At 59.0% G+C, this 25,344-nt stretch overlaps 4 protein-coding genes across 13 annotated transcripts; 1 reads left to right on the forward strand and 3 right to left on the reverse strand.

The window, feature by feature from the left end:
- Window positions 1–387: 387 nt before the first annotated feature.
- RPL18 (ribosomal protein L18) lies at window positions 388–4,587 on the reverse strand. Its single transcript, XM_034986919.1, has 7 exons — window positions 4,488–4,587; window positions 3,085–3,171; window positions 2,651–2,758; window positions 1,918–2,016; window positions 1,087–1,210; window positions 935–1,004; window positions 388–501 (listed from the first exon to the last, which is right to left on the reverse strand). Exons 1-7 carry the CDS (start codon window positions 4,488–4,490, stop codon window positions 426–428), a joined length of 567 nt encoding a protein of 188 aa, XP_034842810.1. The 5' UTR covers window positions 4,491–4,587; the 3' UTR covers window positions 388–425.
- Window positions 4,588–4,608: 21 nt separating this feature from the next.
- Window positions 4,609–13,254, forward strand: SPHK2 (sphingosine kinase 2). 8 transcript variants are annotated; one of them, XM_034986911.1, is made up of 7 exons: window positions 4,609–4,909; window positions 5,859–6,101; window positions 9,198–9,672; window positions 10,557–10,706; window positions 10,833–10,927; window positions 11,017–11,132; window positions 11,537–13,254. In XM_034986911.1, the coding sequence occupies exons 2-7, from the start codon at window positions 6,063–6,065 to the stop codon at window positions 12,630–12,632; spliced, it is 1,971 nt and encodes a 656-aa protein (XP_034842802.1). In that variant the 5' UTR covers window positions 4,609–4,909; window positions 5,859–6,062; the 3' UTR covers window positions 12,633–13,254. The 8 variants fall into 8 exon arrangements, with proteins under 8 accessions (XP_034842802.1, XP_034842806.1, XP_034842801.1 ...); XM_034986915.1 differs by having other exon boundaries at window positions 5,947–6,101; XM_034986910.1 differs by lacking the exon at window positions 4,609–4,909 and adding an exon at window positions 5,114–5,703.
- A 176-nt stretch (window positions 13,255–13,430) lies between these two features.
- DBP (D-box binding PAR bZIP transcription factor) lies at window positions 13,431–19,300 on the reverse strand. Its single transcript, XM_034986918.1, has 4 exons — window positions 18,497–19,300; window positions 17,183–17,593; window positions 15,412–15,623; window positions 13,431–13,918 (listed from the first exon to the last, which is right to left on the reverse strand). The coding sequence occupies exons 1-4, from the start codon at window positions 18,633–18,635 to the stop codon at window positions 13,703–13,705; spliced, it is 978 nt and encodes a 325-aa protein (XP_034842809.1). The 5' UTR covers window positions 18,636–19,300; the 3' UTR covers window positions 13,431–13,702.
- A 249-nt stretch (window positions 19,301–19,549) lies between these two features.
- On the reverse strand, window positions 19,550–25,210 carry CA11 (carbonic anhydrase 11). 3 transcript variants are annotated; one of them, XM_034986921.1, is made up of 9 exons: window positions 24,675–25,210; window positions 24,512–24,586; window positions 23,632–23,774; window positions 21,761–21,946; window positions 21,447–21,542; window positions 21,210–21,282; window positions 20,947–21,101; window positions 20,538–20,703; window positions 19,550–19,776 (listed from the first exon to the last, which is right to left on the reverse strand). In XM_034986921.1, the coding sequence occupies exons 1-9, from the start codon at window positions 24,739–24,741 to the stop codon at window positions 19,751–19,753; spliced, it is 987 nt and encodes a 328-aa protein (XP_034842812.1). In that variant the 5' UTR covers window positions 24,742–25,210; the 3' UTR covers window positions 19,550–19,750. The 3 variants fall into 3 exon arrangements, with proteins under 3 accessions (XP_034842812.1, XP_034842813.1, XP_034842811.1); XM_034986922.1 differs by lacking the exon at window positions 19,550–19,776 and having other exon boundaries at window positions 19,790–20,703; window positions 23,632–23,744; window positions 24,675–25,174; XM_034986920.1 differs by lacking the exon at window positions 19,550–19,776 and having other exon boundaries at window positions 19,791–20,703.
- Between the last annotated feature and the right edge of the window lie 134 nt (window positions 25,211–25,344).

Here is a 25,344-nt window from a genome sequence, read left to right on the forward strand (position 1 = left end):
CAAGAGGGAAAGAGGAGCAACTCACCTGTTCCCAAGGATCCCTCCCCCACAGCGGTCCCATCCCCTCTGCACTTCCGGGTCCACACCCCACCCACCATCCCTAGCCAGGAGCAGCAGGTGTGGCTAATCCGGGGGAGGGAACAGGCGTGGAAACACCTGTCACCCGGATTAAGGGGGTGGGACTTTGGTCATAGGGGGCCCGCCAAGGGTCCAACAGTGCAAGTTCCACTAGCACGCTAGAGGGCGCCTGCAGGTAGAGCCGGACTCTGCGAGGGAAGGGCCCCTCCCTGCCTGGTCTCCATGGAGATGGGCACCAGAGTCCTACTCCCAGACTGGGCCTAAGGCTCCAATCCCCTCCCGTCCCCCAGAAACACACAAAGGACCATCAACATTCAAAATCTTTAATAACAAGGCAGGATCTGGGGTTAGTTTTTGTAGCCTCGGCTGGCCCTGCGGCCTCTGGCGCGCTCGAACTTCCGGCCCTTGGATCTCACGTAGGGTCTGTGAGGAGGGAGAGGAGAGTGAGAGCGTGCCAACGCTGCAGTCTCGGACGGGTGCAAGCTGAGGATGCCTAAGCAGCGCGCTGCGTGCTCTAACAGAGCAGCATAGGAACACGGCAGGGGGGACACTGAGCAGGCTGCTGGAAAAGCCGGGCAGGGCAAGACGCAGGCTCCGTGTGGGAGATGCAGACTCCGGCCGGCACAGGCCCTGAACATTTATATGGCTGGCCGTGCAGAGATCTCAGCAACAGGGAAGAACAGCTTTAAGCCAAGTCTTGAGGAAAAAGCGGGGAAGACGAGGTGGAGAGTTCTAGGGAGGGCTGGGGCTGGACTAGCATGAGAAACAGAGGGGCCGGAAGCATGGCAAGGCCCAGACCCACAGGGTGGGGTCCAGGGAAACGCCAGGGCCAGATGGCAGGGCTGGGGATACTCACTTGGTGTGGCTGTGCGGGGTTCCCGGGGCCTTGCCGAAATGCCTGTACACCTCTCGGCCCTTGCGTGGACCTGGGAAGGGGAAGGGAAAGCTGGGATCAGGCAGGGACCCAGCTCCAAAAAGTCGCCATGAGAGTCACTGAACATCACTCACCAGAGAGCAAGACGGTGCCACAGCCCTTGGGGGAGTCTAGGGCCAACTGGTCGAAGGTGAGGATCTTGCCTCCAGCCTTGAGGATGCGGCTCCGGGCACGGCTGCTCACACGCAGCGCGCACACCTGGGGGACACACGGGACAGGCACCGTCGGACTCCCCCCCACAGCCACCCAGGGGCTGCTGGGTATTCCTCTCCATGGCTTTGGCCCAGCAGAGGCAGCTGGCTGTTTGCAGAGCCGCGACCACCACCACTAGAGAGAGCTTCCCCAGTTGACAATAGCAATCCTTACCAATTTACATCTAAAACCTCCTTTAAGACTGCAACAACCTGAACTCATCATGGATAAGGAAACGGAGGCATTAAAAAGACCCATAACGGGTGCCTGGGTGGCTCAGTTGGTTAAGCGACTGCCTTCGGCTCAGGTCATGATCCCGGAGTCCCAGGATCGAGTCCCGCATCGGGCTCCCTGCTCGGCAGGGAGTCTGCTTCTCCCTCTGACCCTCCTCCCTCTCATGCTCTCTGTCTCGCATTCTCTCTGTCTCAAATAAATAAATAAAATCTTAAAAAAAAAAAAAAAGACCCATAACTTTAGTCCACAGACCATAAACTGGCCGAGAAATCTAGAACGCCATGGACAACCCCCCTTCAATCCTAAAAGCCACCCAGACCGGTAGGTGGGATGCCTGCCTCACCCAGAGCAGAGAGGAGACTGGGAAGGCATCCCAAGCCTCGTGGCACCTCTGACAGAGGTCATCAGCAGAGCGAGGACACGAGCCAGGTCTGGGCTCTTGCCCACCCACCATGCTCCTGAGCCCCCTCCACACTCACCTTCAGTTTGGGCACCTCCTGGACACGCACGTCGTCGGTTATGGTCCCTACAACCACAGCTGTTTTGTTCTCCCGGCCAGGCAGCTTCATCTTCCGGATCTTTGAGGGAAGGACAAATGCAAACAAAAAATGCTCCTCCGGTGTTTACTTATTTTTAAATATTTCACTTATCCATTCATAAGTAAAAGAAAGAGGGGGAGAAGCAGGCTCCCCGCGGAGCAGGGAGCCTGATGCGGGACCCAATCCCAGGACCCCGGGATCACGACCTGAGCTGAAGGCAGACACCTCACCACTGAGCCACCCAGGCGCCCGCTCCTTCTGGCGTTTAAGTCCAACCCCACTGTGTCAGGCATCCCAAGGATGGAGACAGTTGGGCCCTGAAGGGGATAAACCCACCCAGGCCTCGCCTCTCAACCAGTCCAGGCCTAATCTCGGGTCCAGCCGGGGAAAAAACCCTGGAGACAAAACGCACAGGCCCTTCAACAGGTCTCTCCTTCAAGACAACTTAGAACGTGTTAAGACGTGCCTCACGTGACCTGAAACCACTACACCCTCCACTTCACCGTGAGCTAAGCCCAAGCCACTCAAATACCCACCGCTGTTCAGCTACAACCCTAAGGTCAAGGGTCGGAGCTCTGTGCCCACCACAGGGTGAAGTAAACCAGCTGATGGCCAGGCCCCAAGCCCCCCTCCCAGAGACACAATCTAGTCATTCCCCAAATCAGCCCCTCACCATCCGGGAAAGTGACAGAGGTGGCCGGTTGGTGCGACTCATGAACAGCCTCTTCAACACGACTTGGTTAAAGGTAGAGTTGGTTCGTCTGGCCAGAAACCTGTACAGCTGGAGGGGAGAGAAAAGGATGGGAACCCAGGGTAGCCCACACCCCTCCGCCCGCAACCTTCAATTAAAGACAAAAAAGCATGGTTTGGGATAAGGTTTTTACGGCTTTCCCCCATCCCACTGAGCCCCAGAGAGCCCCCCAAGTCCCCTCCCCAGCTGTATACAGCCCAGAGACTGAGACACTGAACCCCCAGAAGCCTCGGGCAGAACCACAGACGGGCGCCCGCCCCGCAGGCCCCTGGGGCAGCCTGGGGCCCAATACTGGAACGTCGGTTCTAGAAGCTGCAGTTCTGGGCGGCCCTGAGGGTCTCAGACCTCAGCCTCACCTTGACCAACAGTCTCAGGTAGATGTCCTGGCTCTTGGGCTCCTTGCGCCGAACCTTTCGGTCCTTGTTGTGGCGGATGTCAACTCCCTGCAAGGTTAAGGAAACCATGGACCCAAATCTCTTCCGGCAGATCACTCACCCCCAAAACGACTGTATTACCCATCTCCGAGGAAGAGCCAGGGCCCCAGTCTCCGGAGAGACAACAAACCCCAGGTCCACCCTGAGGAGACCCGTGAAAAGCCACTTAAATCTTCCGGGCCTCAAATGACCCCAATTTAGGAAAAATGTGAATTCCACATGCAAAGCCTTCAGGACATGGCGCACAGCACCTTGAAAAGCTTCAACACGGCAGTCGCGCTCACTCGGTAAGTTTTAACTCTTTAAAAGATGTGTTTTTCAATAATATAGGCCAAAGGCAGACTCTACCTAATAATAGAGCAAAGAACCTTTATCTGGGACTTACTCCAGTACCAGAACCTTCCATGCACGACCTCCATGAGGCAGTTTCCCACTTTAGCTGAGAAAACCGAAGGAAGCCACAATCGCCACCACACCCCGGCTGCTGGCCTGAGATTGTCTAATAGGCCGTGTTAGGAACGGTAAACAACCCCTGAGTTATTCGCAGCTCCCTTTTCTCCAACATTTAACGCAACAACATAATCTGATGTGTGCGTCCTACAACTTCTTCCCAAACGCGTATCTGTGACACAGTTATTACCGCGGCCCCAATGCACAGACCAAGAGAAATCTAGATTTGAAGACAAGCTATAAGGCTCAAAAACCAGCACCACCATCAGGGTCTTGCCCGGCGACACCCACCATGGCCAACGCCATAGACAACCCCCCTTCAATTCTAAAAGCCACCCAGACCGGTAGGTGGGATGCCTGCCGGTAAGAAACTGGGCTTACCGGCAGGAAAAGCAAGATCACAGGCTGGATGGGGAGCCTGGCCGCAAAACCCAGGCACTGGACGGTGGAGACCCCCTCACCCCCACCCCGCCCCAGAGCCCAACGTTCCCGGCCAGGGGAGTGACAGGTCCAGGTAGAGGGGGCAAAAGACAAGAGATCAAACGTGGATGTGGGGCCAACGCCAGGGTCCGAATCCCGGCTCTGCCACTTCCTGGCATTGTGACCCCGGTCACATCACTTAACCTCCTTGCGCCTCAATTTGGTCATCTACTCAATTGGAGCTTTAATAAATAAAAGGGGACGGGAGGGGCCGGAGGCTGGTAAGACTGACCCATCCCTGGTTTCCGAGCCCCCAAAATAGTCCCCCCCCACCGCGGAAGTCGCCCCCTTCGAACTCCCCTGACATCCCTGCTCCCCTCCGGGACTCCCCCAGCCCAAGACCGCGACGGATGGCGGCGGATAGTCGAGTACGGAGCACCTCAAAGCAAGCTCACCATGATGGCTCCTCCTGCTCAGCCAGGTCCGGAAAGAGAGAACAGCGTCGGGGTGGGCGGGGAAAGCCTTCAGCGAGTGGCGCCTACGTGACGTCACACGGGCGCCGCACGGCGCTCTACTCCAGTCGAGCCTCTCTATGGCGAGTCGCAGAGCGGCCGAATGGGCGATTCCGGAATAAGTGGAAGAACAACCCACCGGGAACAAGCGATACGTCAAGGGCTGGGCGGGGGCGGGCCAGCACGCCGGGGGCCTCTCTGGCCCTACCCAGTCCCTGTTCTCGATAGTCTTCCGGAAGAAAGGCATCTGGGAGCGAGAGAGATGTCGCGCGGCGATAGGAGGCCGCGTCGCACAGTGACGCTCTGGCCCGACGCCGACGGTCTCTCTGTGGCTCCTGGAGGACCCGGCGGGCCGCGTATTGGAGGTGAGGAGGCGGAGCTGGCGGGCCTTGTCAGGACTTCGGGAAACCTCTGACCCCACGCTTCAGGCATTTCCTTATCAGGCTCACCTTTCCTGTCTCGTGCGGCGCTTCCTAGGCGCAGCCACAGCTCGGGAAGTCCTACCTGAGATCTAACCTGAGATCTTCTTGCTGCAGCCCACTCTATAGCATTCTCTATTTCCATGAGATCTTCTTGCTGCAGCCCACTCTATAGCATTCTCTATTTCCAATTTTTATATTCGTCTTCTCCCCCTGCCCCTTCTCTGACCCCTCCTTAGCCTCTACCACTTGGGGGCTGCTTTTCCCTGCTGGAGAGATTCGAGTCGCCCAGCGCGCTCTGCGTGAGGGCTTTGCACGGTACAGGAGTGCAGAGGAGGCGCACTGAAGCCCCAGGCTTGGGGTGTGCGGTGGAGAGGGAATAGGTAAAAGCCTCTTGAAAGAGAAGGGAGGAGAGACTTAGGAAATAAAGATTCAGAGGGGAGGAGGATTGGAGGCCCAGAGCGGTAGTGGACAGAGACCGAGAGTGAGGGAAATGGAGACCCAGGGGGTGACAAGGAGACCTAGAAGGAGAGGGAGGATGGAGATCTGGGGAGAAGCACAGACATAGAAAGATAGTGAGATGGGGTCTTGTCTGCTGTAACCAAATTCAAATCCTGGCCGTGCTAATTACTAACAACACTGTGACCTTGGGCAAGTCACTTAACCTCTCTGTGCCTTACTTTCCTTATCCTCAAAAAGGGGATAATAGGCTTGACACCTAGAGTATTTTCCAGCTTTACGTAAGTTAGTATAAATGCTTAAAACAATGCTTTGCATATAAGTGCTCAATACAAATTAGCCTCCACTCCTGTTGTTAGCCCTTTTTGGGTAGGACCAGATGGACTGGCTGGGGCAGTGACAAAGCTGACCTGTCCCCTCTTTTCTCTTTCCTCAGGGAAGCCCTGCCCCTTTGGCCTCCAACACATCCAGCCCAGCCCGAAGTCTGCCCCTGATGCTCCTACCTTTTCACCTGTCCTCCACAGAGCCAAAGGCCAGGCCCCAACTGTGAGGCCTGACTCCTTGCCCATACCACCCTCCCATGGCCTGCCGCCCAGGACCAGGGTCTTGCTGATGGGGTAACACAGCAGAGGGCCAGCAGATGAATGGACACCTGGAAGCAGAGGAACAGCAGGATCAGGTAAGGGTCCCTCTGGAAGTTAAGATTACCACACCATGGGACACAGTTTCCTCCTTGTCTCTGTTCCCTTGGCTTGGTGACTTGGTCTCTGTCTTTGAGTCCCAGCCTGTTTGTCGGTCCAGGGTGCCTGCTTTTCTTTCTCCCAAACTAAGGTGTGTGGTTCCCTGTCTCCTTCCTGGGTTTCTGTCCCCACCCCACCCCACCCTCTCTCTGGGTATTTCTTTCTTTTTTTTTTTTCAAGATTTTGTTTATTTGACAGAGAGAGACACAGCGAGAGAGGGAACACAAGCAGGGAGAGTGGGAGGGGGAGAAGCAGGCTTCCCGCGGGCCGGGGAGCCCGATGCGGGGCTCGATCCCAGGACCCTGGGATCATGACCTGAGCTAAAGGCAGACGCTTAACGACTGAGCCACCCAGGCGCCCCTCTCTGGGTATTTCTTTTGCTGTTGTTGCTCTGGGTTGAACACAAGGTACGTTGTTTGACAATAAAAAAACATCTTCCATTCATTGCTTTCTAGCAAATTCTGTCCCTGTCTCCTTCTGCATGTGTCTTTCTACGATTCTGTTTCTTGGTGTCCTGGTATTATTCTCGCCTTGCTTTCTTTCCGCTTCACTATGTCTTTGCCTCTCTATGTCTCTCTGTCAACATTTTTGCTGTCTCTCGGGCTCACTTCCTCTCAGCTTCCGGTCCTCCAACATTGTCTTCCTCCCTCACCCCTGGCCTAGAAGTCTCTCTCGGATACTGTTTCTCCCCATCTCTCTCCTTGTTTCTCTGTCTTGCTTGCCATGTTACTGGGTCATTTGCTGGGCAGATGTCCATGTCATGCTGCCTCCACTCTGGTTTGAGTCCAAGGTAAATACTTGGTGAATTAATGAGCCTGTCCTCCCTGATTTTCATTCCAGAAGTATCTGTCTCCATCTCTATGTCCATCATTTTCTGGGTTTTCTTGTATCCTTAACCTTGCATATTCTCAATTCTATTGTCTTTGTCTCTTTGTATATATCTCTGTCTTTCTGTAACTATCTGAAAAACAGGTAGCCCTCTCTCTAAGTCTCATACTGCCTCTGACTCTGCTTTTCTGGGTCTCTTTTATTAACTCCGTTTGCATAGCTCTGGGTTTTGGTGACCTGTGTTAGGGTCAGCCTCTATCGGCAACTGAAAGTCTCCTCCCTCCTGCCTCTTTTAAAAACTCAATGGACGGGGCAGGGCTACCACTTGCCCTCCACAAAGATGGCGTCAGCGGCGCTGTCTGTGGGGTCGTGACGCTCCCTCTGCTGCGCGCGTGCCCTCACTTACTATGGCAGCCGATCTCGCGAAGCGCGATGCCCCGCCCAGTTCTCAAGCTGTCCCTCCGCTGGCCTCTGCGCCAAGCTCGCGAGCTGGCCGGCCCCGTCCCCCGCGCGCTCTCACTGGCGCGGCTCAGGCCGGCCGCGCGCCCATTGGCTGAGCGGATGCACACCCTCCCCCCCACCCCTGGGTCTGATGGGGGCGGTTGGTGCTGACTTGAGGGGCCGCCTGCAGGAGGACTCGGCGTGTGAGGAGGGTGCGGGGGTAGGGTCAGGGTCCCGAGTCTGGGGGACCGCGGGACCAAGAGGAACGGAGACGCAGGCCGGGACTGGGGTACCAGGGGGTGTGGGATGGAGATGGAGAACCAAAACCGGGACTGAGGGATCCAGAAATGGAAACCCAGGTCTGGGACTGGGTTCTGGAAATGGATGGGGATGGAGGACCGGGACCGGAGGAACCGGCGACAGAGACTCAGGCTTATGGATTGGGGGGGAACCTTTGGATGGAGACCCAGGCCCAGGGCTGGGGGTACCAGGGTGGGTGGAGAGAATGGAGACCAGGCCAGAGACTTGAGGACCTAGGGACAGAGGCTCAGGCCCAGGACAGGAGGAGATCTAGGACTCTGTATCTAAGCCTGCTTTGAGCTCAGGGATGGGGGCTCTGGTCAGTGCAAGTTTAGGGGCGGGGCCCGAGGGAGCTGCTCAGGGCTGGGGCAGAGGTGACTTCTAAGGGTGAGTCCACAGATGGGGGTGCATCTGGGGCTGCTCTGGGCCGGGGAAGGTAAGGGGCAGGCCTGGCAGCTGGCTGGGTGGGCGGGGCGGTGGGGAACAAAGGTGAGCAGGAAGGAGGCAGAAACTGGGCAGAGGGCAGGGGGAAGGCCTCTGGGGAGGGGACCTCAGGCCCGGCTCCCACCCCCTCCCTGGAGAGCAGGCGGCCAGACGCCCAGGTCAGTGCTCGGGGTCCAGCTCTTGGCCCCTGTCCCTCGCAGGCGCCTGCATGTGGCTCCTGTAGCTCTCTGACTCCTCAGTTCCTCCATGTCACATCCCTTCTTGGTCTCTCCAGCTGTCTACACCCCTCCCTCCGGCCCCTCCTAGCTGCTCTTTCTGTCCTTTGTCTTTCTGACCCTCAGAGGTCCTCCTGGGGCCCCTACACTCTGACTCTCCTAAGTATCTCTCATCATGCTGGCTTTCATCTCATCGAAGCTGGTCGTCTCCTCTCGGGGTTTCTCTGGTTCTTAGATCGTATCCCTCTCTTTCTTTGTATCCGAGTGTCTCTCCCGTGTCACTTTCTCCATCCGGAGATGACCGTGTGCGCGCGTGTGTGTGTGTTTGTGTTCTCCGTCTGTGCATGTCTCCACCATCCAGCTCTCTCTCCTCTCATACTTCTCCAAAGCCCTTATCATCCAGCATACTATATATTTGACTTCTTTCTTTTGTCTTTCTGTCTTCCTAAGAGAATATGAACTCCACAAAGGCAGGGACTTTTGTCTGTTTTGTTCCCTGCTGTGTTTGCTGGGCCTGGCACTCTGATTGGCACATAGAGGGTACTGAGTAATTATTTGGGGAATAAATGAATGAACGTTTGCATGCCTGGCTGTCCACCCTCCAGGATGCTGGCCTTCCTGTATAATGGGCTTGTGCCCCGTGTCCTCAGGGTCTCCCCACACTTGTCTGAGCCTGTCTGTCTCTGATGCCCCCATCTTGCCTGTCACTGCTCCTTGTTGTCTCCTGTCCACAGGCCCTGCCCCTGCTTCTCTCTACCTGCCACAGGGGTCTTGGACTCTGACTCCTGCCCTCCTCCCTCCCCACAGAGGCCAGACCAGGAGTTGACCTGCAGCTGGGGCCACAGGCCTAGAAGCGCCCTGGACAGGGCCGAGGCCATGGCCCCCCCACCGCCGCCACCATTGGCCGCCAGCACCCCGCTCCTGCATGGCGAGTTCGGCTCCTACCCGGCCCGGGGATCCCGCTTAGCCCTCACTCTCACACCACAGGCCCTACACATACAGCGGCTACGCCCGAAGCCCGAAGCCCGGCCCCGGGGCGGCCTGGTCCCGCTGGCCGAGGTCTCAGGCTGCTGCACCCTGCGGAGCCGCAACCCCTCCGACTCGGCAGCCTACTTCTGCATCTACACCTACCCACAGGGCCGGCGTGGGGGCCGCCGCAGAGCTGCCCGCACCTTTCGGGCCGACGGGGCAGCCACCTACGAGGAGAACCGCACTGAGGCCCAGCGCTGGGCCACTGCCCTTATGTGTCTGCTCCGTGGACTGCCACTGCCTGGGGACGGGGGTGAGGCACTACACAGCCGCTCTGTCCTAGGGCCACCTCGGCGTCTCTGTGGATTTCCCTCTGTGGACACCTGTGTCTCTTCTCTCCTGTGTGTCTGTCTGTGATATGTCTGTCTTGGTCCGTATTGAAAGAGGGCTAGACACATGGCGATGGGCTACAGAAGGAAGAGCAACCACAGGCAGAGAAATTATTTGTGCCTGCTCATAGATTTTTGTCTCTGTCCCCTCCCCCGCTTCCATGGGCCCTGACCACACAGATGAGTCAGAGGCTCCCCGTCTGGTGCGAGCAGCAGACTGAGACATGATTAGTCACCACCCAGGGTGACAGGCACTCACAGAAGTCCCCTAGGGCGTGCCAGGAGCTCAGAGGTGGCATCTAATCCAGCCTAAGGCGGGGGGGGGGGTGGAGTCAGAGAAGGCTTTTGGGCAGAGGTCCCCACCCAGGCTCCTCCTTTGGCACAGGAAGGTAAAGGTTCAAGGGTCCGCATCTGGTGAGCCTCCCTTGGTCTTCCAGGATCCTGCTGGCTGGTTGGGGGCCCTAAGGGATGGTGACAGTGAGGGAGCCTTGCAGTGTCGTAACCTGATCCTGGATTCCAGGTGTTTGAGGATAAAGTGGAACCCACAGGTCTCCCTCTTCCCACAAATGGGTCCAAAGGGCACTGGGATTAGACACCAAGCCCTGCCTTTGTCTCGGCCCCTCAAGAGCGGGGCGGGGCTGCACACCTGAGCCTGGGCAGCTGAAGCCCTGGAGAAAAACTGTGAATTCCCAGCAGGCCACTGTGCCAGGCCTCCAGCACCTCCACTGGGGGCTGTTTGCAGTTCCGGCTTCTGAGGTGAGGGGCCCGGGTCTGGGGCCTCTGTAGACTCTTTCCCCTCTCTTTGCAGAAATAACCCTGGAGCTGCTGCCAAGGCCACCCCGATTGCTCCTATTGGTCAATCCCTACGGGGGGCGGGGTCTGGCCTGGCAGTGGTGTAAGAACCACGTGCTGCCCATGATCTCTGAAGCCGGGCTGTCCTTCAACCTCATCCAGACAGGTAAGGGCCATGCCAGGATGGAAGTAGGGGCCCGGGGGTGCCAGGACTCCCGAGTTCTGAGTGCTGGGGAGTGGTGGCGGGGCAGAGTGGAACAGCCTGGCTCACCTCCTGGTTCCCCCACGTTAGAACGGCAGAACCACGCCCGGGAGCTGGTTCAGGGGCTGAGCCTGAGTGAGTGGGACGGCATTGTCACAGTCTCGGGAGACGGGCTGCTCTTCGAGGTAGGGCAGGGGCACCCTACCTGAGCCCTGGGGGACTCTCGAGCCTGGCGCTAGGACCAGGACCCAGTGGCCGGTGTCCCGCCCTGCAGGTGCTGAACGGACTCCTAGACCGCCCTGACTGGGAAGAAGCTGTGAAGACACCCGTGGGCATCCTCCCTTGTGGCTCAGGCAACGCCCTGGCTGGAGCTGTGAACCAGCACGGGGGGTAGGTGGGGTCCCGCCTCCGCCAGCCTGCTTACCGTGAGGGGAGGGATGAGCCCTCCTGCAACCTGGCACGTCTATCCGCACGTCTCCCCCGGGCAGTCCACGGTCAGTCAAGTCCATCAGTCTTGGCTGGGATGCTCCCCACGCCGCCCCTCCCCCCGGCTGTATCCCTAGTGCCCAGAACCGTGCCTGGCCCACAGGCGGCACTGAGTGAATGCTTATGGATGAGCGAGCGGACAGGGAACCTGGCTCAGTAGGAAGAGTCCATCCGGAGGTGGCCATGTGGTCCCCCTGCTGTCTGCACCCCCACCTTTCTGTGTCTTTCTCCTGCCACCCTGCGCTCTGGGTCTCTCACGCCACCCTGTTTACTCTTTCCCTCCCGTCCGTCTGTCTCTGGCTGTGAAGGTTTGAACCTGCCCTGGGTGTCGACCTGCTGCTCAACTGCTCGCTGCTCCTCTGCCGGGGGGGCAGCCGCCCGCTGGACCTGCTCTCTGTGACGCTGGCCTCGGGCTCCCGCTGTTTCTCCTTCCTGTCTGTGGCCTGGGGCTTCGTGTCAGACGTGGACATCCAGAGCGAGCGCTTCAGGGCCCTGGGCAGTGCCCGCTTCACACTGGGCACGGTGCTGGGCCTTGCCACCCTGCACACCTACCGCGGACGCCTCTCCTACCTCCCTGCCGCTGTGGAACCTGCCTCCCCCACCCCTGCCCACGGCCTGCCCCGTGCCAAGTCCGAGCTGACCCTGGCCCCGGCCCCGGCCCCGGCCCCGCCTGTGACACACTCACCCCTGCATCGCTCAGTGTCTGACCTGCCTCTGCCCCTGCCCCAGCCTGCCCTGACCTCCCCCGGCTCACCTGAGCCCCTGCCCATCCTGTCCCTCAATGGGGGGGGCCCAGAGTTGGTCGGGGACTGGGGTGGGGCTGGGGATGCCCCACTGTCCCCAGACCCCCTGCTGCCCTCACCACCTAGCTCCCCTAAGGCTCTACTGTCACCCATCACCGAGGGGGTCCCAGAAATGCCAGCCTCCTCTGGGCTCCCACCTCCCACCCCTGATGCCCTGGGAGACCTCGCTACCGGGGGCCCACCTGACCACCTGCTCCCACCTCTGGGCGCCCCACTGCCCCCGGGGTGGGTGACGCTTGAGGGGGACTTTGTGCTTATGTTGGCCATCTCACCCAGCCACCTGGGCGCTGACCTGGTGGCAGCTCCCCATGCGCGCTTTGACGACGGCCTGGTGCACCTCTGCTGGGTGCGCGGTGGCATCTCGCGGGCGGCGCTGCTGCGCCTTTTTCTGGCCATGGAGCGAGGCAGCCACTTCAGCCTGGGCTGCCCGCAGCTGGGCTACGCCGCGGCCCGTGCCTTTCGCCTCGAGCCTCTCACGCCTCGCGGCGTGCTCACTGTGGACGGAGAGCAAGTGGAGTATGGGCCACTGCAGGCGCAGGTGCATCCAGGCCTCGGCACCCTGCTCACTGGGCCTCCGGGCCGCCCGGGCCAGGAGCCTTGACCCTAAGGGAGCTTGCTGCCCGCCGGGGGCGGGGCCAGCATTCCGAGGGGGCGGGGCCTAGGGGCGGGGCCTGGCTGCTAGAGTTAGGGTGAAGGCCCCACACGCAGGGACCCCTGCCCCGTCTCAGGATTGCGCCGGCCCCCAGGGGACCAGAGGTAATGTGGGAAGGAGTGTGGCCCGAACTCCAGGGGGTCGGGGTCATCATGGTCACCGACAAACGGGCTGGCCCCGAGGGTAGTGCCTAATGAGGGCGGAGCTCGGTCCAGACCCTCGCTTCCGGCTCGTGGGAGGCCAGGTCCGCTGAGGGCGGAGACTGTCTTACGCGTTGTCCAGTGACGGGACCTGGCATGTACCGGCCGGGGAGGCCTTAGTTAATTGGCCAGTCAGGGCCCGGGTCTCGCCCTACCCACTCCGGTGCCTCCACTTAACTGGCCAATCAGCCCAGGAGGGGCAGGTTCCCCGGGGCCGACGCTCGGATTTGCACTAATGTTCCTCCCACCCCCCCGCCGGTGGGGACGAGGAAACTCATTTCTCCCGTCTTCTGTCTCTTGTGCGTCCCCTGACCCCAATCTTCAAAGCAATTGAAAAGGTCTATGCAATAAAGGCAGTCGCTTCATTCCTCAGACCGTCGCCCCTTCTGCATCCGGCAGCCCGTGGGAGGGATCCAATTCTAGGCGCTTCCAGGAGCTCCTGCGTTTTATGGACCGAAGCCCAGACCTGCCCACAGACCGCGGCCAGTGTGACCCGAGGGCCTTGAACTGGGGCCAGGGAGCTGCCTCCTCCCCCACAACAGCTGGCTCTGGGGTTCTCAAGATTTATTCAGGATGTGTTAACGGAGGCGGTGGGAGGATGGGGTCCCCGAAGTGGTAGGGGCACACACAGAGGACCCTCCCCGCCCCCGCGAGGGAGGGGGGAGGCTCGCTTTTTCTTAAAAATATAAATGTATTTATCTGCATCATCACGTCCCTGGGGCACCCAGCTGGCCGGCCGGTGGGCCACAGGGCGGGGAGGGAAGAGGGCCTCAGGGCGCAAGTCTGAGCGAGGCCGCCGGGCAGGGGCGGGGGACGGCCTCACAGGGCTCCGTGCTGGGCCTGGTATCGGGACAGCACGGCGCGGTAGTGGGACAGCTCCTGGCGCACGGCCACCACTTCCTGCCGCAGCAGGGCGTTCTCCTTCTCCAGGAAGGCCGCCCGTACCGATATCTGGTTCTCCTTGAGCCGCCGGGCATCTCGGGACCTCTTGGCTGCCTCGTTATTCTTGTACCGCCGGCTCCAATACTTCTCGTCCTGAGGGTGGGGTTTGAGAAGGCACTATGGGCCAGAAGGGCCAGGAGGAGCAGCTTTCCTTGTGCCTTCAAGGACCAGAGGGCAGCTAAGAGACCCTCTGGGGTGCTTCCTGCCCAGCAGTGGGGCCCAAAGGATACCACGGCTCTCCTAGGATGGGTACCCAAGGGTCTGGTTGCTAAGGAGAGCAGGCCCCTAGCAACAGCTAGGTGTGACATAGTTCTCCCCACTCCAAGCACTAGGCTTCAAGTCTCCGCTGTGCAAAGCAGACCCCACCAGTCCTTGCTTGACAAAGGGCCTACAGTTAGCCCCTGGTTGCTAAGGATGCTTGTTCCCTAGCAACAGGGCCTTCAGGGTCTGAGGGCTTCTCCCAGTAAAAAGCACTGCCTTATGCACCACCTTCTCAGATCCTGGTTGCTAAGGAAAGCCTAGGCTCCCTAGTGATGGGGTTTTGTGTCCCATAAATCCTTCCAGAGCTGGGGCCTTTTGACCTAGTTGTCAAGGCAACCTCATCCTTCCCCAGCAATTTAGGTGGTCCCGATAACTGCAGCCAGTCTTTGACCCTCTGGCCTTGAATGGAGGAGGCCAGAGAGCTGCCTTCTCCCCCACAGGTCCTGACTGCTAGAAGAGCTGTCCCGTAGCAAAGGGGCCTATCCTGAGACCTCCCCACACCACTGTTTAGGGTCCTCCAGTCCTAGAATTTGACTGTGGAGGAGGATCACTCCTCAGTAACCAGGACCACCCAGAGCTCCAAAAGATGCTCTCCTCCCACCCCCATTTCATTAAAGCCTAGTTCCTGCTTACTAGGGTAAATCCAGTCGGGCCCTGTGACAGGAGAAACCACTGGTCTAGACTGGGTTTACAGGTCAGCCCTCAGTGCTTCAGGTAGTTATGGTGAAGTCTGGTGAGAGGAGCCCAGGCACCCCTTACCAGGGGAGACCCCAGAACTGGCAAAGGCAGGCTGCTAGAAAAAAAAAAAAAAGGTCACTGCCCCAAATCAGAATGTGGCTCTGGTTGCTAATGGGAACTTGAAACCTCTTACCAATGAGCAGCCCAGGCCCAGAAAACAAGGCCCAGAGGGGCTGGCAAAGTCTGCATCCTAGGCAGATGCAAGCACCCCGAAGGATGCCCCAAGTCAGAGATCAAAGGACCAGCCCCAGCCCGGCTAGCGGCTCTGAAGAAACAGACTGATACTGCTCTTAATGGATGCTGTCCTTAGCAACAGGGCCTGGTCAAAGCACCAAGTCTGTACTGGTGGGTCTGGCAGGGCTGGCTGAGTCTGCATTCCACAGTGACACCATATTCGTAAATCTCAAGCCCAAACCTCGGCTGTCTTTGCGCCCCAGGGCTATGGACAACTGATGCTTGGCTGCAGGTTAAGAGAACCTGAGAGCTAACCGCGGTGAGAAGCCCAGGCCTGTCTGTGAGGAAAGGGCCATCCCCGGCTGTGGGACCTGTAAGGGCCATGCCTGCATCCTACATCGGGCAGTGCTCACCTTCTGCTCCTCTGGCACCTGGATCTTCCGGGCCTTCTTCATGATGGGCTGGGGCTTAAGCTCCTCCTCTGAGAAGCGATGTCTCCGAGGGTCAAAGGTCTCGTGGCCAGGAATGCTTGACAGGGCTAAATCGGCTGGGTCAGGTTCAAATGTCATCAGCACCTCCACGGTGTCCGGGTCCACCGGGCTGGGTGTGTCCCGAGAGGTCAGGCCTTGGGGAAACAGAATGTGCCGCTTGAGTGTGTATTTCTTTGGGGGAGGGAGGGTTCCCAGAGGCTACCCCCTGCTCAGGTATCTCTTCGACCACAAGGAAGGCCCTTATGAGACCTACTACAAAGCCCGCCAGAGATCAACCTCTCTAATATAAAATACGAAGGTTCTCTAAGCTACAACGTGCTTAGACATCATGGAACCAATTCCACTTTTATAACAGGGAAACAGGCCCAATTATAACTGACATACCCTAAGTAACACACGAGCCTCCTCTATTGCTTCTGGAACCTCAGGCCTTCAGATTCACAGCGTTAGCTCCTTTCCCATTATCTACCATGAATCCCTGACCAAAGCCTAGACCCCAAGCTGTTCAGGGAAAAGAAATCCAGTGCACTGAAAAGACTTCAGGTGAGCCGCTTAAGAGCTACTGGCCCTGACGAGTAAGGGAAGAAAAGCAGAAATGATTGCGGTTTTGGGGAGGTTGGTTCAGGAGAAGGGGCAGGGCCGGCCGGTGCCTTTAAGAGCGAACAAGCCGGGGTCAGCTGAGGATACGGGTTCAGGGCCAGTCACGTGCGGGCGCCTGCTTTCCCGCCCCGCCCCCCGCCGCCACGGGCGCCCTCTAGTTCCCCAGGCCCCGCCCCCTCCGCGTGACCACGCGTGCGCGAAATGAGCAGCAGGGAGGAGGGAGGAGAGGACTCACGTGGCGCGGGAATGTGCGGCTGGGAAGGGGAGGGCCCCGGTTCTGCCCGGAGGTCCGGCCAGGGGCAGGTGTGTCCCAGAATCCCCAACCTGCAGTCCGCCCGTGGAGACCCCCAAGTGCCCGAGGGAGCACACTTTTCCTTTTGCTCCCTGGGGTCTCTCAGCTCGAACCTCTCAATTTCCAAAGGTCCAGTCCCTCCTGCTTTCTGGGAGGCACGCTGACAAACGGACCCCTGGACTTTCTCCCTCGCCACTGAGACACACAGGATTCTGGGATCCCAGGCCCCTCCTCTCCCAGGAACATAGGAAGCTCTCGGTCCTCGCCCCAACGGAAGACCCAGAATGAAGATCCCCGACCTTTTCCCCTCTAGAGGACTCCGGGACTGCCGGCTCTAGCTCCTCTCCACTGGAGGACCCAGCAACTAGGGCTGCCAATCTCTTATGTCCTGGTGAAACAGAAGTCTGTGCCCCGTCCTTGCTTTCTCCCCTGCAGAGGGCCTAGCAGCTACGGTCCTTCCCCACTCCACCGACTCCGGCCCCAGACTCTGGAGCGCAGTTCATTTCCCAGTAAATAATTCCCGTGTTCTGGGATTCCAATCCCGGCTCCTCGAGTATCCGGACCCTCTGTCCCCACGTCCCACAGAAAAGTCCACACTACCGCCCCACAGGGCGCCCCAGTCCCTGATGCATTAGGTGACAAAGAATCCGGACTCCTCTCCCAACATCTCGCGCCTAGGTGGACCCAGAATTTGGACGCACAACCCCAGCCCCACCGTCCCGGGCCCAAGTGCCGCACAGCCCTGCCCCTGAAGCCCAAGCCCCGCCCCGCCAGGGCCCTGCCCCGCCCCCGCCGTCGCACCTGCGCGGTGGCCGCCCGCGGCCCCGAGGGCAGCCCGGGTGGGGGCGTGCCCCGGGGAGGAACGAGGGGAAGCTGAGCCGCAGGAGCCGGGCCCCGGGGAGGGTGCGGGCGTGCGCACGGGCGAGGGCGCCGGTGACGGGCCGCCGGGGGGCGGCGGGCTGGGCGGGAGCCCGTGCTCCAGCAAGAAGGCGTCCAGGTCCACGTACTCCACGTCGCCGAACGGCAGCGTCCGCTCCCACAGCAGCGGCGCCAACAGACCCGGGCCAGGCGCGGCCCCCGGGCGCCCCCGCGGGGACCCGCCGCCCACCACAGCCCCAGCTGGGGCATCCGCCGGGCCCGCCGTCTCCAGGCCAGGCCCGGGGACCGTGGCTGCCGGCGGAGCCGCCTTGCGCTCCTTTTCCTTCAGGAGACCTGCGGGCCAAGGAAAGACCGGGCGGGGTGGGAAGGAAGAGATGGAGAAGGGACCCCGAGACAGAGATACACGAAGAAAGGGGAGATAGAGACCCACAGGGCGGAGATCCAGAGAAAGAGGGGACAGGCGCGGGGCGGGGGGGGGGGAGAGACAGGAGAGAAGGCAAGGACCCAAAGAGAAGAGACAGAGACTCAAGAGAGAGAAAGAGACCCAGAGAGAGAAGGCACAGACGGAGGTGGCAGAGACAGAGAGGGGGACAGAGACCGAGAGAGGGACAGAGACTCAGAAAGAGGGGAGGATAGGGGCCCAGGGAGGGATAGGACACAAACCAGGGAAGGGATAGAGATACAGAAGGGGGACGGAAGTTCAGAGAGAGGTAGGTGAGAGGGAAAAAAATGACAGTTCTGTAATTTCTCTGTAGCCTATCCCCCTGCTCACTGTAGCCTCTTCTCCCCACCCCCACACTCTGTTAGGGGCAGGAAGGGGCTCTATTCCTGGGGCACATTCCTCATCCCTAGACTCCATGTGACCCCAAGAGGCCCCGCCCAAGCCCGTGTCACTACCGTGTGAGCATCCGACACACCCCCTCCCTCCTCCCTGGACCCCAGGGGTCCAGACTCTCAGGACCAAAGGAGCGGGGGCTGGGGTCCAGACTCTTGGGTCCTCGGAGAGGACGACTCTGGGGGACTCCTGGGTCCTCCTGGTGGACGGGCTTGAGCGCCGGTACTTTTGGATCCTGGGTGCTGAGGGATCTAGGGGCCTAAACACCTTAGTAATTCGGTAGATGACGGCTAGAGGATGGACTCTCTCGGCACGTAGGAGATAGCCCCCCCCCGCCCCAGCACTTGAATCCCTAAGGGAGTAGGGTGTCTGGGTTGGGATAGATGGGGGCTAGAACTCACAGCTGGCTGGCTCTTTGGGTTTGCTGGTCCCCTGCAGAAGGCTCCGCAGCCCAAGCAGCGCTCCCCCGCCAGGGGGGGCCCCGGCTGGGCCACCCAGCAGCAGGGGGGCCGGGGTCCTGTCGCTCACGGGCCGCGCCATCACCGGCCACCTGCCCGCAGGCTCACGGGCTCATGGAGAGGCGAAGAGCTGGCCTGCCAGTCAGCGGCACACTCCAGTGGTCCGGGCGAGTGCCTGCCCAGGGGCGGGCGAGCGTAGCTTGCAAGCCTCCAGTATCCAGATCACCGCAAATCCTAGGAGTGACGGAGATTTGCAGTCCTCAGTGCAGAAACGTGCAACTCACGAGGGTCCCTGGAGACCATGCAGTCCGAGTGAGGGGCTGATCAAATCAGGCAGCCGGCTCTTTGCAACCCAGAGTTCAAGGGGACACAAGGCGCTCCTTCTACAAGGTGGGCGAGCCTGGATCTTGCAAAATCTGCAGCTCTCTCAGCGGAAGGCGCTTTGCAATCTGCACCAAGAGGTGTGCGCGGAGGGGCGGGGGAGGGGGTAAGAGGAGGCGGCCGCCTTGAGGCGTGGCCAACGCAAACTTCTTTCGCGGAAAAAAAAAAAAAAGCCAAACCAAAACACCCGACGCCACTGCGCGCACCCCTCCTCTCGGCCCCCGCCTGCCTCTTGGGCCAAGCACCCCAGCCGCGTGCCTCCCTCCGGCTGAAAGCGCGGGCCAATCGCGTCTTGACCCCTCGAGACGCACGGCCAATGGGACCCCTGGATCCGCCAAGGCCCGGGAGGGCGCGTGAGGGGTTCAGTGCGTGAAGTTGCCGTGCCTTTAGGTGGGAGGCGGGACCCTGACCTACATTTGCCCAATGGGAGACGGCACTGGGGGCGGGACCGTGACCCAGTTCGGGCCAATGAGGCAGGCGGGAGGGGGAAGCACATGGCTCTGCGCGTGCTGCCCGATGGGGAGGGTGAGTTGGGGGGAGTGAAAGAGGCGCCGCTTAAAGGAGCCGCCAATCTAAACGACGGTTTTGGGAAACAGGAAGCCAAAAAACCGAGCAGTGCGGTTTAGGAAGAGGGAGATTGGTTTCTAGAAGAAGGCTGCTGTTCTTCGGTACCCAAATGTTTCCCCGCCGCGCCTAGAATCAGACCACTAAGAAACCGGAAGTATTCTGTCCCTTTAATAGCTTTGTTTTGGGGGTGACTCCCCTCCCTGTGTGGGGAGACTTGGAAAGGACAGGCGCAGTCCTCAGTGGGGAGTCTCAGCGACCATGGGGGGCACCATCCACTGTAAGACAGACGACACCGGCGGGGGAGCGTTAGTTTAGGGCACGACAGGTTGGACCCTGCAGAGGGTTTGCAGAGGGCGGGGGCTGGGCCGCGTAGGGCTCTACCACAAGGAGGCTGCGAAGGGGGAACCCGGCATGTACCAGGTCGAGAAGCTGGGGAAACAGATTCTGGACCGGCACTGGGTTTATAACCAGCAGGAGGGTGGAATAGGGACGTCCAGCTTCAGCATCAGACTGAACTAGGTGAAGGTATTCATTGGGGCGGGGGGGAAGGCAAACCATGTTGAGAAGCTAGAGAGGTGGCCGTGAGATCACAGGGTCAAACCACAGGAAGGCTTTAGAAAGGGAAGGGGATTGTACCATGTTGATTTTCAGGAAGGGGGTGTGTGTCAGATTACGGAACAACATGAGATTGTACCACATGGAAAACAGGGAAGGGATCCGGGCTGTACCATTTTGGAAAGTCGTCGTAATAGAAACCACGGCCCGGTGGGAAGCCAGGGAGCTCGGGTAATAGAGCAAGTTGCAAGCAGTGAAAAGGAAAGACAAATCACGGACCAGCAAAGGTCTGTGGCGTGGAGGTGGACTGTACCATGTGACACATACTTAGAAGAGAGAACGAGCGAGTGCGAGCTTAGGAGGCTGGACCATACAGAAACAGCAAAGGGGTGGGTAGGACTGTGTCATATTGAGAAAAGAAGGGGAGACACATAGGCGGGTTAGACCAAGACGTGTGGAGGGGGTGCAGACTGGACCATACCATGCAGGCGGTAGTTGGGGCCTCGGCAGCGCCTCTCGGGGTGCCGGGGGTCCCTGTTGCCCCTCAAGGCCCTATGGGCCAAGGGCTGCAGGGGCCGGCCGTTACCGCTGAGGCTCTGGAAGATCTGGGACGGAGGATTCTGGCTCAGGAGTCTCAGGGAGTGCATCTGCCACGGAAGGGGGTGGGAAACTGAGAGTGAATAATAAACTGTCCTGGTGAATGGTCACAGAGGAAGCCCTGCTCCTGGAGCAGGTGGGCGGGGTCTTACTCGGCCCCAGCCCACCCCCAAAGGTTGTGTGACCTGCTAGCAGTCAGACGTGGAAGGAGGAAGGAGGGTAGGTGAGGCCAAGGGGGATGCCCAGGCCAGGGAATGGGTTAGCAAGGGTGGAGGGGGCAGACAGAGGGTCACCTGGAGGGAGGTGATATTGAGGGCCCGATCAATGAGGATCCAGGTGACAGTCTCTGAGCAGGGCGGGGTGCTGAGAGAGCCCTGATAAGTGATGAAGCCAAAGGATTCGGGGAACAGGAGCTCCAGGCTCAGGTCTTGAAGAAAGTAGGCATCATCTGCGGGAATATCGGGCTAGAGTGAGGAGCAGTACCCCTCTTGAACTTCCCTCCTTTGCACACACTGGTCCCCCCGCCGCCACCACCATCAATGCACCAGCGACTTACTCTTGTAGGAGATGCGGGTGATGGTGTCACGGTTAAGGAGGCGGCTGAGGAAGGGGTTCGAGCTGCCAGCCACCTGTGTGGGGGTACGAGGTGAGGAGGTAGGAATCCAGAAGTCCGAGCCCCCAGTCCCTTCCTCCCCCAGGGACCCAGGAGTCTCAGCCTCCCAGACTCCTTCTTCCCCAGACCCAATTCCAGGCACCCAGCCCCTCCCTCCCTCCGAATCTTGCCTGGGCTCACATTGACAAAGAGGCTGAGGATGGCCAGGCCATTGGGGCCCCGGGAGGCGGCGCTGAGGTTCCCGTAGAGTTCTTGGTTGAAGTGGATGAGCTGCACCTGGGAGGGGAGCACAGAATGGGGTCCCCCAGCAGAAGGGGAGGGAGAGAATGGGTGCAGCCCTGGGCCCTTGGGGTCCCAAGTCAGGTTAAAGATTAGTGCTTGGGGGGGGCAGTTCTGTGAAGGAGGGTGGGGTGAGGCATTAAGAGAAAGGTGAGGGGGGAGGAATTGGGTCAACTCAGGGTGAAGGTCAAGGGTCAGAGGTCAGTGGCCACCACCTCAGCAGAGAAGCCCTGGTGGTTGATCTGGTGTTCAGAGCCAGCTCCATCCCGTGCTCCAAATAGCAGTCGCAGCTCACTAAGCCGGTGGCTATAGAGGAGGGGACCCCCAGACACATTGACCACGGGCCGGGGTGCAGGTAGGAAGGAGACATGGCGGCCGGTGTTGTACAGCGTTCCCCGGAGCTGCAGGAGAGGTGGAAGCCGTCAGAGGGTCAAAGAGGGAAAGTCGTTTCCCTCCTATGTTCCACTCCTACATTTTCTACTTCCATCAATCATTTAATCATTCAGCATAGTTGGAACACCAGTGCTCAATATCGGTGAGTTTATTCAACTAACAAATATTTATTGAGCTGCTACTATGTACTATGGATGCCAGGAAGGGAGCAATGAACAAGTAGACAAAAACCCTGGGCCTCATGGAACTCGTGTCCTAATGGAGCAGAGGCAGACAATAAATAATGAATCACATAAGTAACTGCTTAATTAATTACATCTTATGCTCATGTGGGAAAGAACTGGGAGCTCTCAGGTAAAATGGGAAACCCAGCCTAGATTGGGGTGAGGGGTAGTGGGATGAGGAAAGGCCTTCATGAGAAAGTGACATTTGAATGGAGACCTAAAGGATAAGTAGGAATTCGTTGCAAAGAGCAGGGAGAAGGGCATTCTGGAAAGAGGAAACAGCAAATGCAAAGGCCCTGAGGTAGCCTGTTTCCGTGCTAGTGCAGGGGCCAGTGGGACCAGCGCCTGGTGAGCAAAGGAGAGGTGATAGGAGCTAGATGGCAGGGCCTTGTGGGCAATGATGGGATGTTTTGTATTTTTATTTAAATAATTATAAATAAATACATATATATGTATCTCACACCTTGCTGTTTAAGTGTTAGTATTACTTATCTCAATAGAAAGATTTTGAGCAGGGGAGTGGTATGATCTGCTTTGTGTTTTTAAACATCTCTCTAGCTGTGGGGTGGAGAATGGATTGCAGTAGGCAGAGAACCAGGCCAGCTAGCAGGCTACCGCACCAGTCCAGGTGCAAGATGATGGTGGGGGCAGTGGAGGAGACACAAAGTGACAAGATCTGAATGATATTTAGCAGGGAGACTAAAAAGGACCCAGACTGGACATGGGAATGAGGGCGAGAACGGGTTGGAAATAGCTCCCGGCTTTTGGCAGGGGCAGCTGAGTGAAGAGGGATGCCAGCTCTTATAAGAAATGGGATTGCACGGGGCGCCTGGGTGGCTTAGCCATTAAGTGTCTGCCTTCGGCTCGGGTCATGGTCCCGGGGTCCTGGGATCGAGCCCCGCATCGCATCGGGCTCCCTGCTCATCGGGAAGCCTGCTTCTCCCTCTCCCACTCCCCCTGCTTGTGTTCCCTCTCTCGCTGTCTCTCTCTCTGTCAAATAAATAAAATCTTAAAAAAGAAAAAAAAGAAATGGGATTGCAGAGTGGGCAAGAGCCTGGAGCTAGGACCACACTGCCTGGGTTTGAATCCCAGTGCTGACACTCTAGCTGTGTGACCTCAGACAAGTAACTCAATCTCTCTGTGCCTGAGTTTCTGCATCCTTAAAATAAGGGGAATAATAGCATCTATCTCAAGGGGTGGCTGGGAGGATTAGCAAGCTGATCAAGCTTTTAAAACCGTGCCTGGCGTGGGGAACAGTCTGTGTTACCATTGCTTTTATAGACATGGAAAAACTAGGGAGCCATGTTTGGGGAGGGAAGAACAGGTGATCCATTTTAGAGTGTAAGGAGCCTCCTTTCCACCCAGTGCCTACCCCTCCTTACCCCAGGCAGGCCTTCCACCTCAGCACCCCACCCCTACTCATGCCCACCCCCAGAGGATTCGGTAACCCCTCCCACCAGGCCCCTTACCTTCTCTCCCCCAGTGCTGAGTCTCAGTGGGGGCAGAAAGGGGTCATAAAGGACCCTCTTCAGCTCCACATCCACGGGGCTCTGCCGCTTCCCCACAGCACACAGACTCCAGGCTGCATTCACCAGGCCCCAGAAGGGAGGCCCTGGAGGCAGGGGCGGGGCAGGGAGGATAGGGAGTCAGAAATAGGGACTGCATCCCAAGGCTGGGATCCGCCGAGAAGGCTGTGTTTTGGACTCCCGGATCCCAGGAGAGGAAGGGCAGGGAACGGGGACTCCTGGGTCTGAGGGAGGAGGGGGCTGAGCCAGAATCCTGGGTCCTAGAACAATCTTGGAGGAGTTTCCAAAGACCATCTAGCACCCCCCTTAATCAAACCTATCTGCCATTAAGTCATTGGGGGGAAGGAACTACAACTCCCAGCGGGCCGGAGGGCAGCCAGCCTACTCATCCACTGCCTGCCTGCCCCAGAGCCCGTGGGAGTTGTAGTTCTTTCAGTCTCTCTTGTCCCACAGCTGGATAATGAATGTACTGGGGAGAGGAGTTGCAGGAGAGGGCTGGACACAGCAGGGGACCCGGCCAGTGAACCTCCGGTTCCCAGCAGCAGCCAGACCTACCTGCCTTTTTCCCTGCAAACCCACACACACACTGTCTCTTGCACCCCCACACTCCTCCTTCCACTCACTCCCACTCACTACTTGAAATGCGCATATATAATGTCCCATGGTGAGCTGCTGGGGTTCAGAGGCTGGGCCCTACTCCCGAGGGAGGGAAGAAGGAAGGAAGGGGCTGGGACTCCTGGGTCCTGAGAGGAGGAGAGGGCTCCTGGGTTTGAGGAAGGAGGCACCCGGCAGCCCCGATTCCTGGGCCCCGCCCTGGCTGCACCTGGCACGAAGTTTCCTTGGAGATTATCCTTGTAGCTCCACCAGTCCTCGGGGTCAGGTGCAGGTCCAATGTGAGCTGGGGAGAGAGCAGCCTGAACCCCTCTCCCTGGTACCCCACCCCCACCTTTCCCTCAGGGGCTCACGCCCCAACCCCCGGGCCTTACCTGCCGCCCCCAGTGCGGCCCAGAGTACCAGCGCTTTAGGGGCGCTCAGAGGAGCTGCAACCCCCATCCCTGGGAGGCCTCTGAGCGACCCCTTCCCAATGTCCTGGCCCCCTCTCTCAGCTCCTCCTTCCCCCTTCTGTGGGACCCTGTCCCTCCAGGACTTCCAGCCTGCCTCTCCTCCCTACAGGGAGTCTGGTTCCCCAAACACTGAGGCAGCGGGGGACTGAGACCCCCCAAATCCACTCCTCTCTGCTTTCCCCGCTCTCTGTGCCTCTCCTCCTTCCTCTCCTCTTTTCCCCAACCCTCCGATCTCCCTCTACCTCCCGATCTTCCTACTCCTTTCTCTGCCTCCTGCTTCTCCCCGAGGTTACCTCCTGGTTTCTAATCCACACCCCCTCTTCGCTCTCTTTTCTTCCAGCTCCCCCGAGCCACCTAACCCCATGTCTCCATCCTGCTTCTCTCTCCTCCTCCCGGCCTCCCTCGTCTCCAGCTTCTTTCTCTCCCAGCCTCCCCACCTCCTCCTCTTCTGCCTCTCCTGTTTCTCCGTCTCTCTCTTCCCTCGTCCCTGCTTCCTCCTCCCCCTCCCTCTCTGATCTCTCTCTGGGTGTTATTTAATTTTTTTGTCGTTGTTGTTGGGGGGGCGGGTGATCTCACAGCAGCAAACACTCCT

Source organism: Mirounga leonina, unplaced genomic scaffold, assembly GCF_011800145.1.
Source record: "Mirounga leonina isolate KUSES-001 unplaced genomic scaffold, KU_Mleo_1.0 Mir_376, whole genome shotgun sequence".
NCBI lineage: Eukaryota > Metazoa > Chordata > Mammalia > Carnivora > Phocidae > Mirounga > Mirounga leonina.